The sequence below is a fragment of the Rattus rattus genome, chromosome 2 (genome assembly GCF_011064425.1).
Source record: "Rattus rattus isolate New Zealand chromosome 2, Rrattus_CSIRO_v1, whole genome shotgun sequence".
Lineage (NCBI taxonomy): Eukaryota > Metazoa > Chordata > Mammalia > Rodentia > Muridae > Rattus > Rattus rattus.
In genome coordinates, this window is record NC_046155.1 from 158,811,957 (window position 1) to 158,824,076 (window position 12,120).

Below are 12,120 nucleotides of genomic sequence, written 5' to 3' on the forward strand. Positions count from 1 at the left end.
CACACTTGGGCCTTCCTTTTTGTTAAGCTTCCTGCAGACTGTGAGTTGCACCATGGGTATTCTGAAATTTTGGCTAATATTCACTTACCAGTAAGTACATATACCATGGATTCCTTTTGGGTCTGGGTTACCCCACTCAGGATGATATTTTCTAATTCCACCCATTTGCCTGCAAAATCCATGGTGTCCTCATTTTTAATAGGTGAATAGTATTCTACTGTGTAAATGAATCACATTTTCTGTATTCATTCTTCAATTGAGGGACATCTAGGTTGTTCCCAGCTTCTGGCTATTATAAACAAGTCTATGAATGTAGTGGAGCATATGTCCTTGTTATATGTTGGAGCAACTTTGGGCTATATTCCTAGGAGTAGTATAGCTGGGTCTTCAGGTAAAACAATTTTCAATATTCTGAGGAACCACCAGATTGATTTCCAGAGTGGTTGTACCATCTTGCAATCCCACCAGCAATGGAGGAATGTTCCTCTTTTCCACATCCTCATCACTGCATGTACTCTCACTTGAGTTTTTGATCTTAGTCATTCTAACTGGTGTAAGGTAGAATCTTGGGGTCTTTTTGATTTACATTTCCCTGATGATCAAGGATGTTGAACATTTCTTTAGGTGCTTCTCAGCCATTCAAGATTACTCTGTTGAGAATTCTGTTTAACTCTGTACCCCATTCTTTAATTGGGTTATTTAGATTTTTTGGGGTTTAACTTCTTGAGTTCTTTGTATATTTTGGATATTAGCCCTCTATCAAATGTAGGGTTAGTGAAGATCTTTTCCCAATCTGTAGGTTACTATTTTATCCTATTGACAAAATCTTTGCCTTACAGAAGCTTTTCAGTTTTATAAGTTCCCATTTGTCAGTTGTTGATCTTAGAGCCTGAGCCATTGATGTTTTTTTCAGGAACTTTTCCCTGTACCAATGTGTTCAAGGCTATTTCCCACTTTCTCTTATATTAGATTCAGTATATCTGGTTTTATGTGGAGGTTCTTGATCTACTTCAACTTGAGCTTTGTACAAGGAGATAAATATAGATCAATTTGCATTCTTCTACATGCAGGCTGCCAGTTAGACCAACACCATTTGCTGAAGATGGTTTCATTTTTCCACCTTATGGTTTTAGCTGCTTTGTCAAAGATCAAGTTTCCACAGGTGCATGGGTTTATTTTTGGTCTTCAATTATATTCCCTGGATTTACTGTCTCTGTACAATACAATGTGGGTATTTTATCATTATTGCTCTGTAGTACAGCTTGATTTATGTCAGGAATGGTGATTCCCCCAGATTTTCTTTTGTTATTGAAAATTGTTTTCTCAATCCTACATTTTTTGTTTTTCCATATGAAGTTGAGAAATGCTTTTCCCATGTCTGTGAAGAATTGTGTTGGAAGTTTGCTGGGGATTGCATTGAATCTGTAGATTGCTTTTGGTAGGAGGGCCATTTTTACTATATTAATTCTACTAATCCATGAGCATGGGAGATCTTTCCATCTTCTGAGGTCTTTGTCAATTTCTTTCTTCAGAAACTTGAAGGTCTTGTCATACAAATCTTTCACTTGTTTGGTTAAAGTTATACCAAGATATTTTATATTATTTGTGACTATTGTGAAGGGTGTTGTATCTCTATTTTTTCTCAGTCTATTTATAATTTGTATATATGAAGACTACTAATTTTATATCCTTTTGTTTGTCAACTGTCAAAGTTCTCTGGTAGAATTTTTGTGGTTGCTAACATATACTATTATATTATCTTCAAGTAGTGATACCTTGACTTTGTCCATTCCAATTTTTCTCACCTTAATCTCTTTGTTGTCTCATTGCTCTAGCTAGAATTCTGAGTACTATATTGAATAGATGAGCAGAGAGTGTACAGTCTTGTCTTGGGGAAAGACAGGAGAGACACCCAAATGGCCAGGAGAATGAATCAAAATAGGCAGCAGCCAGGATTAGGAAGCAGGAGGAACCTCTAGAAAGTCACAGAAACATGGGATGTCAGAGTCTATCAGGACTTAGTTGGGATGGCATTAGCCAAAATGCCCAACAGTGGGGATATGGAACCAGAAGAGACTACCTCCAGCAGATAGACATGACCACCCACCCATCTTCAAAATCTGTAACAGAATTGTTCTTGTCTAAAGGAAATACAGGGACAAAAATATGTGTCAGAGAGTGAAAGAAAGGTCACCCAGTGACAGGCCCAACTTGGGATGAATCCTATGTGCATATACCAAATCCTGACGCTATTTCCAAAGCAATATTGTATGTAAAGACAAGAGCCTGGCATGGCTGTCCTCTGAGAGGCTCTATCACAACTGACTGAGACAAATGCATATACATACAGCCAACCATTGGATTGATGTCAGGGACCAATATGCAACAGTTAGAGGAAGGACTGAAGGAGCTAAAGGGATTGAAACCCCATAGGAAGAACAACAGTGTCAACTAACATGGACAGCTCAGAGCTCCCAGAATCTAAGCCAAAAACCAAGCATACATGGTCTGCTTCATGACCCTGGGGACATGTGTAGCAGAAGACTGACTTGTATTGCCTTAGTGGGAAAGGATGCACACAATCCCGTGGAAACTTGATGCCTCAGGCAAGAGGGATGCTAGTGGGGGTGAGGTGGGAATGGGTGTACAGGTGGGAGAGCACCATTTCAGAGGCATAGTGGGGAGGTGGGATGGGGTGAAAAACTTGAGGAGGGAGGACCAGGATGGGACAACATTTGAAATGTAAATAAATAAAATGATTTAGTAAAAGAACTCATTTTACAAAGACAACACAAATCAAAAACAGAAAATATAAAAAAATTAGAAAAAGAAAACAAAGAAATAAAAGAAGAAAAGGAAAGAGAAGCAAGATAAAGAGAAGAGAAGAGAAATGGAAACATATTTGATGGAGTATCAGAAATATTAGAAGCAAAATAATATAAGTAGGAATATACTATTTTAATAATTGTACTATATGAGTAAACCAGGTCATATGTCTTCAATAAACTAAAAATAGATTAATATACTAGACAAGCTGTTGAAAAGGGAGCCAGAATTTTATGCCAGACATCTGATTATTTGACCATAGAATTGTGACACAGAAACATAATTACTTCAGTTATGTTGTAGTTGCAGTTTACATATCCAGTAATTCACATAACTTGTGGTGTTTTCTGAAGCATAGTGAAGAGGTGTGTGATAATACCTGTGGTTTTCCCTACTAAACATCTCAGTGTATAAAAGGCTCTTAGCAGACGGTTACACCAGACTCAACTCAAGGAACATACTACCAGTCCATAACTGAACAACCTCTTCTGACACCATGTGCTACTACAGAGGATACTACGGAGGCCTGGGCTATGGCTATGGAGGCCTAGGCTGTGGCTATGGCTGTGGCTATGGCTGTGGCTATGGAGGCTATGGCTATGGTTGTTGCCGCCCACTATGTTGTAGAAGGTACTGGTCCTATGGCTTCTACTGAGGAGTTTCAACATCTGCTCAGTCTACTGGGTATAACCTCCTGTCTTACTGGAAGACACATCAGTTCATATCAGGAATTCTTAAATATCTTCCAAAATTCGAACATTATACTCAACTCTGAGGAAAAAGAATGAAAAGCAACATTTCCATCTCAATCCTTATCTCCAGGTGGACTGTGTGACAGCTTGCAGAGTGCTTTAGAATCTTTATAATACTGACTAGGCCAAGATTCTGTGGGGAAATTAACTCTTGTGTGAAGGAAGACATATGATTATGAATAAACTATTTCTTTGGAAATACTCCGACTTGCTATTACTTTAATGCCTATTGGTTTGGCATAGATGCTGTTTGTATGTTTCTATTTCATCACTCATATATAATAGTGAATAAATGAGAGAAGAATAAATAAGAGATATTAAGAAAGAAGGGGAGAATCAGGGGCAAACATTTTGACTTAGGATTTATATACTGATAGACATTTTGTGGGTTTTTTCATTTATTTATTTATTCGCTTTATATCTTGATTGCTGTCCGTCTCGCCTCCTAGTCCTCCCTTTACACAGTTATTCTCCATACCTCCTTCCACTTCTCCCTTGAGAGTGTTGAGCCCCCCTATCCTGAGAATCCCTGATCATGACATATCAAGTCTCTACAGGGCTAGGTACATCCTCTCCCACTGAAGCCAAGCAAGACAGACTAGTGAAGGGAAAGAGACCCACAGGTAGGAAACAGATTAGGGACAATTCCCGCTCCAGTTCCTGGGGGGCTCATATGAAAACAAACCAAGATGTACATCTGCTACATTTATCCAGGGGGCCTAGATCCAGACTGTATATATTCTTTGGTTGCAGGTTCAGTCTCTGAGCCTCCAATGGTCTAGCTTGTTGGTTCTCTTGTGGAGTTTCTCAGGGCTCTATGTCCTTCCCCCTATCTTCTATAAGACACCCCAAGCTCCATCCAATATTCTGCTGTATGCCTCTGCATCTGTTTCAGTCAGATGCTGGGTGGAGCCTCTAAGATGACAGTTACACTAGCCTTCTGTCTGCAAGCATAACAGCATATCAATAATAGTCTCAGTGATTGTGCTTGCTCTTGGGATGGGTGCTTGCCCTCAGCATGGGTCTCAAGTTGGGACAGTAATTGGTGGGCATTTTCTCAGTCTTTGTTCCATCTTTGTCCCTACATTTCTTGTAGACAGGGAAAATTTGGGGTTCAAAGTTTTGTAGTAAGATTCTTATTCCTCCACTGGAGTCTTGACTGGCTACAGGAGATGACCACTTCAGATTCCACATTCATACTACTAGGAATCTCAACTAAAGTCTTCCCCCACAGGTGTCTCTGGCACCTCCTAGAAATGCCCCATAACCCCCATCATCCACAAATTTCCATTAATTTTCCTGGGCCCCTGGTTGTCTCTCCTGTCTCTCGACACACCTGATCCTGAATACCTCACATTTCCTACCCATACCCTCTCCCACCCTATTCCATCATTCCATCTGTCAACTATGACTATCTAATTCCCCCTTCTAAGGAGATTCTACCATCTTTGTTTGAGGTTTCCTTCTTGTTTAACTTCTTTGTGTCTGTGGAGTGTATAGTCTATATCCTGTACTTTTCAGCTATTATCCATTTATAAGTGAGTATATGCCATGCGTATGGGTTTCAGTCTGGGTTACCTCACTCAGGATGATATTTTCTAGTTCCATTCATTTACCTTGAAAACTCATGATATCCTTGTTTTTAATAGCTGAGTAGTATTCCATTTTGTAAATGAGCCACATTTTCTGTATTCATTCTTCAGTTGAAGGGCATCTACATTGTTTCCAGTTTCTGGCTACTACAAATAAAGCTACTATAAACACAGTTGATCAGGTACCTTTGTGGGATGATGGAACATCTCTGGGTATATGTCCAGGAATGATACAGACAGGTCTTGATGCAGAGCTATTCCCAATTTTCTGAGAAACTGCCAGATTGGTTTCCAGAGTGGTTGTACCAGTTTTCACTCCCACCATCTATGGAGAAATGTTCCCCTTTCTTCACATCCTCACCAGCATGTGCTGAACCTTGAGTTTTTCATCTTAACTATTCTGGTGAATGTAAGTTAGAATCTTGGGGTTGTTTTGATTTTCAGTTCCCTGAAACATACGGAATTGAACATTTGATGCACTTTGGCCATTTGAGATTCCTTTGTTGAGAATTCTGTTTAGCCCTGTAGCCCATTTTTAATTGAATTATTTGAATTCATTGTGTCTAGCTTCTTGAGTTCTTTGTATAGTTTGGATATTAGCCCTCTGTAGACTTGGTGAAGATTTTCTTCCAATCTGTAGGCTAACATTGTGTTCTATTGACAGGGTCCTTTGCCTTACAGAAGCCTTTTGAGTTTCATGAGGTTTTTGATCCCATTTATTAATTGTTGGCCTTAGTGCTTGAGCCATTGGCATCTGTTCAGGAAGTTGCCTTCTGCACCTAAAAGTTCAAGGCTATTTCCCACTTTCTCTCTATTAGATTTAACATATCCTCTTTATTGTTGATACACTTGGACTTAAGTTCAAAAATCAAGTGTCTATAGGTGTTGATTTCTGGTTCTTTGATTCTATTCCATTGATCAAACTGTCTGTTTCTATATGAATACCTGAAATTTTATTATTGCTCTGTAGTACAACTTGAAATCATTGATTATGATACTGCTAGAAGTTCTTCTATAGTATTAGAGGATTGGTTTAGCTATGCTGTTTTTTTGTTTTGGTTTGTTTTTTGTTTTTCTACACAAAGTTGAGAATTCTTCTTTCAAAGTCTATAAAATTGTGTTGGGATTTCGATGGAAATTGTATGAATCTGTATATTGTTTTTGCTAGGATGTCCATTTTCACTATGTTAATCCTAACCATCCATGAGCAATTCTTTTTTAGCTCTTTACCCCATTTTAAATAGGGTTATTTGTTTTTTTGGAATCTAACTTAAGTTCTTTGAATATATTGAATATTAGCCCTCTATCAGATGTAGGATTGGTAAAGATCTTTTCCCAGTCTGTTGATTGCTGTTTTGGCCTATGGACAATGTCCTTTGATTTACAGAAGATTAGGGCAGGGTTTCTCACCTGGTTGTTACAGGTGGCAGCAGGCTTCCCAGGAGGCAGCCTGGTCTGTAGACCAGGTAGTAAACTGCAGATCCAGGTTTGCAGGTAGAGGTGTGGGTTAGAAGATGGAGCACAGAGGGGACAGGGTTATAGATATTTTGTGTCCACAGAGCTGCTAACTGTAGTACTGTCACAAAGAACATGTTACTAGCATTACATACCCCTGTGCCTGCTACCTATGTTTTCAGAAGAAGCAAAATTTAGACCTATGACTATCTTGGAAGGAGTCTAGATAGTGCTTCCTGTATGGCTGTTATCACACTATTCTTAACAATGTACAGGGGTTCCGTTCATTCCTGTTTTTTAGGACTCATGCGCTGTCTAGTTTTATGTCAACACAAGCTAAAGGCACTGGAAAGAAAGGAATCTCAATTGAGAAAATTCCTCCATAAAATGCAACTGTAAGGTATTTTCTTAATTAGTGATTAATTTATGAGGTCCAGATCGTTGTGGGTGTTGCAATCCTTGAGCTTGTTGATCCTGGATTCTATAAGAAAGAAGACCGAGCAAGCCATGAGGAGCAAGCTACTAAGCAGCACCTCTCCATGGCCTCTGCATCAGCTCCAGGTTCCTGCCTTGTTTGAGTTTGTGTTCTAACTTCCTTAGATGATGAACACTAATACGGAAGTGTGAGCCAAATAAACCCACTCCTACCCAAATTGCTATTGCATGTTGTTTTATCACAGCCATAGAAACTATAACTAAAACAACCTATTTTCTCTCTGTAGCCATTTAATTAATAGTAGACTCATTGTAACTTGGACTTGGAATTATGAGACAGTGGTGAAATAGAACTTTATTTTACTCATTGGCTATCTACAGGCTTCTTTTGAGAGATGTCAATTTTAATCTCTAATCATTTTAACAAAACTATTTTATTGTGTTGTTTGGTTGTAAATATTCCATATTTATTTTAGATATTATGTTAGTTAGCAATTTCCTATTTGCTAACAAAATCTTCTTGTAGGTTTTTGTTGTTGTTTTCCACTGTGTGGATTGACCTGCTATACAGAATCTTCTTAATTGGCTAAAAGACAACTTGTTTGTTTGCATTTTTTTATACTTAAGTGGTTGAAGTTGCATCTACTCATGTCTAAAACCAAGCAACAAAACTCTTGGTGTGGTCTTATACGAGTTTTATGACTTGAAGTTTATGTTTAGTTCATATGAATTCTGTTTTCAATGATGCTTTCAAATATAGTTTAAGCCATATGCTATTTATTTTATTTATTTATTTATTTATTTATAATTTTTTACTTATTCACTTTACATCCTGTGCACTGCCACTGTCCCAGTCAGCTCCTCCCACAGGCTTCCCTTACCCCCTCCTTCCCTTTCCCTCAAAGTTGGTGGGGCCTCCTAATTATCCCTCACACTGACACTTCAAGTCCCTGCCAGGCTAAGTGCTTCCTCTCATATTGATGTCAGACAAGGCAGCCCAGCTAAAAGAACACATCCCACCTACAGGCAACAGCTTGGGGGCTAGCTCCTGCTCCAGTTGTTCAGGACACACACGAAGACCAAGACACATCTGCTACATATGTGTGGGAAGGCCTAGGTCCAATCTATGTATGTTCTTTGGTTGGTGGGTCAATCTCTGAGAGCCTCAAGGGCATACGCTCTTTTTTTTGTATTGACATTTTATAGACAAATAATAGACAGACAGACAGTTAGCTGGTAGGCAGGCAGGCACTGGTTTTGTTGCATAATGGCCATACATCTATCACTGGCAGTATTTGTGAGTCCAAAGAATTTTAAGACAGGTACAGTAAAATCTGAGCACTTTTTCTTATGAAATTATGCAATATCCACATTTACAATTATAGGACCTCATTGGTATACATTTTTCTGTCTTGAATCTGAAATTTGATTAAAATTAAAGCAAACAAAAGCATACATTTCAATGGTAGAATTGTATTTGTACCAATGCTCTATCCATCAGCTACAAAATGAGAGGAAATGGCAAACATATGACTCATTTGGTCTCTTGTAAAAAGTAAGACTACATTCAAGACTGTGTCTAATGTTTTGTGCGTTATCAACAAAGATTCTACCACAAAGCACATTTCTGGAAATGGACCCTAAACTTTGTGTATATTTATGTATGTGTATGAAATTTGAATGTAGTATGTTTGTGGTATAGGCACACAGAAGGGAGGTGACCAGATGAACTCATGTGAAGACCAGAGTAAAACACAGAGTACCTTACTCTATATTCTATTTACCCACATAGTTCTTTTACCACAGGACTAAAGATGGACTTAGCCTAGCAACCAGCAAGCTCCAGAACCATCCCGCCTCTAACCCACAGAGCACTAGGGTATAGACATGTGGCTTCATGGCTTCTTTCATTGTGTGGGAGATTATAACTAAGGTCCCCACACCGACATACCAAGTACTTGTACAAAAAAAGTCATCTCACCAGATGTTTAAAGTCGGATGCCACTGATTGATTTTCAGGTCTAAGATTACACGCAGATCCTGATTTTTAAAAATAGTAAAGTTAGAGTTGGAAACATTGTTCACTGATTAAGAGCTATGACTGCTCTTACTAACGGACTCAGATTCCCAGCACCCACAGGACAAAACACCACCCTCCGTTACTCCAGTTCCAGGATATCTACAGTCCATACTCGATATACACTCAATCAAAACCTTCACACATAAAAATAATGAAATTATTTTTTAATTAAGCTTTATCAAAGTTGAACGTTGGATCACCTGTACATAGTTTCTGCACATAAAATGAAATTTTATCTTCCAATGGTTTTAAAACAACATGCAGGAAAAAGCAATAAACCTAGATAAATTCATGTAAGATAAAAACTTGTTACTAATTACAGATAATGTAAGTAACAAATAGATAATTCTTCATGAGCAAGACTTTAGAAATGTTGTCCTATTGGGGCTCGAGAGATGGCTCAGCAGTTAAGAACACTGATTGCTCTTCCAGAGGTCCTGAGTTCAATTCGCAGCAACCACATGGTGGCTCACAACCATCTGTGAGGGGATCTGATGCCCTCTTCTGGTGTGTCTCAAGAGAACAACAGTGCACTCACATACATAAAAAAAAAGTCTTGAAAAAACAGAAATGTTGTCTACAAATAAGTTCATTACAGAGTAACAATAATAACAATACGAAAGAAAGCACAAAGACCTTCTGTAGCCTAGACTACAAATGTTTCCAGGAGAAAATTATTTAATGATTTATATGACCTAATCATGTGATGTATTCACTAAGCTAGAATAATAATGGTCTAGTCTTGAAAAACTGAAGGATTTCCATGATTTGAAATCCTGAGGTAGGAGCACAATTATCTCAGTTATGCATCCTTGTCTGTCCAGTAAAGCATGACACTCGTGATGTTTTCTAAAGCATAGCAGAGAGATGTGTGACACTACAATGCCTGTGGTTTTCCCAACAACAACCCAGCTATATAAAAGGCCCTTGGCAGATGGTGACATCCAGACTCAAGGAACCTACTTCTTGTCTTCCTCTGAACACTCCACTCCTGACACCATGTGCTACTATGGCGGCTACTACGGAGGCCTGGGCTATGACTATGGTGGCCTAGGCTGTGGCTATGGTTGTGGCTATGGCTGTGGCTATGGTGGCTATGGTGGCTATGGTTATGGCTGCTGCCGCCCACTGTGCTGTAGAAGGTACTGGTCCTGTGGCTTCTACTGAGGAGTTTCTGTACCTGCCCACCTACTCAGCTCTCTGATTCAATACATCCCCAAATATCTTAAAACCAGAATCATTTTCATGGATTCTAAAATACATCTATATTATCAATTACTTGGGGGAAAATGAATAAATCCAATTTCTCTGTTTTGTTTCATCTTTATCAATGATAAATTATAATAATCTGTACAATAATATTTCTTCTGAAACTGTGCTTAATAATGTACAAACTACATCAAACTTGGCTTTCAAGGTATATCTAAAATAGATTTGTATATTTAAATAAACCATAGTTGTTACAAGCCTTGCCATGTTCTAGTCTTCATAATTGTCTACAACAGTCTCCCAAATCTGTAAGTTTTGTAAATTGCATGCACATGTTTGCCTCTGAGAAAGAGAGAGAAAGAGATAGGAAAAAGTCCACTTCTTTTCATTATGGGAGGAGACAGGAGAGGAGCCCAGAGGCCCAGGAGAATGAATGGACTATGAAGCTCTGAGGTGTGGGGGACAGAGGAAATCTCTAGAAAGTCCCAGAGACCTGGGATGTAAGAGGCTTCCAGGACTCAGTGTAGATGACCTTAGCTGAAATGCCCATGAGTGGAGAGATTGAACCTGAGGAGACCACCTCCAGTGATAGACAGGACCCCCGGTGGAGAGATGAAAACACCCAACTATCTTGAAAAATTTTAACCCAGAATGTTTCTTGTCTAAATAAAATGCGGGGACAAAAATGGAGCAGAGATTAAAAGGAAAAAGCATCTAGTGACTGGTTCAACTTGGGATCCATCCCATGATCAGGTATCAAAACCTATTACCATGTTTTGCTTGCAGACAAGAGTCTGGTATAGCTATCCTCTGAGAGTCTTTACCAGCATCTGACTGAGACAGATCCAGACACTTACAGCCAACCATTGGATTGAGGTCAGGGACCCCTATAGAAGAGTTAGGGGAAGGATGGAAGGAATACTATAGGAAGACCAACAGTAACAACTAACTGGACCTCTCAGAGTTCCTGGAGACTAAGCCACCAACCAAAGAGCATACATGGGCTGTTCTGTGGCCCCTGGCACATATGTAGCAGAGGAAGTGCCTTGTCTGCCTCAGTAGGAGAGGATGTACCTAATCCTGTAGATATCTGATGCTCCAGCAAAGGGAAATGACGGGGTGGAGGTGGGGTGTGTGTGTGTGTGTGTGTGTGTGTGTGTGTGTGTGTGTGTGTGTGTGTGTGTGTGTGTGTGATGGAAGGAATACCTTCTCAGAGGCAAAGAGAAGGGGGGGAGGGGACTGAGAAGGGGACAATATTTGGAATGTAAATAAATGAAATAATTTAATAAACAAAAATACTAAATTTAAAAAAAGAAAATTATACCAGATGAAATAAATACTATCTTCTCAATAAAATAAAATGAGTATAATAAAGTGAATAGGACAAAAATACCAATTCTTTCTAACAAACCATAAAAGTTTGAATATCTACCATTTTCCCTATGCTTTAATTTTGTTTTTAAACAAGTATTTCCCTTCATATTTGAGCAATCATGATGAGACATTTTGGGTATACCTTCTTACGCTTCTAAGATATATCATCTTACATCATATTCCTTGATCCTCTGATTGGGCAATCTTTCTATACCCTCTTCTGCAATGATACATGAGTATGCTTGGTGCGGGAGTGTTTTATAGATCTTTCCATTAAGACTGGGCTCTGCATTTTGATTGGTTGTAGTTTTCTGTAGTGGTCACCATCTGTTACAAAGAGATGATTCCTTGATGCAGATTAAAAACTACACTTAGCTTGTTTCTGTAGATATCTTTA

At 38.8% G+C, this 12,120-nt stretch overlaps 2 protein-coding genes across 2 annotated transcripts; both read left to right on the top strand.

The window, feature by feature from the left end:
• The first annotated feature begins 3,322 nt into the window (after positions 1–3,322).
• Positions 3,323–3,481, top strand: LOC116894420 (keratin-associated protein 20-2-like). The gene has a single exon (XM_032896125.1). The coding sequence runs from the start codon at positions 3,323–3,325 to the stop codon at positions 3,479–3,481; it is 159 nt and encodes a 52-aa protein (XP_032752016.1).
• Positions 3,482–10,139: 6,658 nt separating this feature from the next.
• On the top strand, positions 10,140–10,307 carry LOC116894421 (keratin-associated protein 20-2-like). The gene has a single exon (XM_032896126.1). It carries the CDS (start codon positions 10,140–10,142, stop codon positions 10,305–10,307), a length of 168 nt encoding a protein of 55 aa, XP_032752017.1.
• Positions 10,308–12,120: the final 1,813 nt, after the last annotated feature.

Excerpts from the sequence above, each read along its gene's own strand:
- LOC116894421 (XM_032896126.1), top strand. The coding sequence starts at position 10,140 with ATGTGCTACTATGGCGGCTACTACGGAGGCCTGGGCTATGACTATGGT.
- LOC116894420 (XM_032896125.1), top strand. The coding sequence starts at position 3,323 with ATGTGCTACTACAGAGGATACTACGGAGGCCTGGGCTATGGCTATGGA.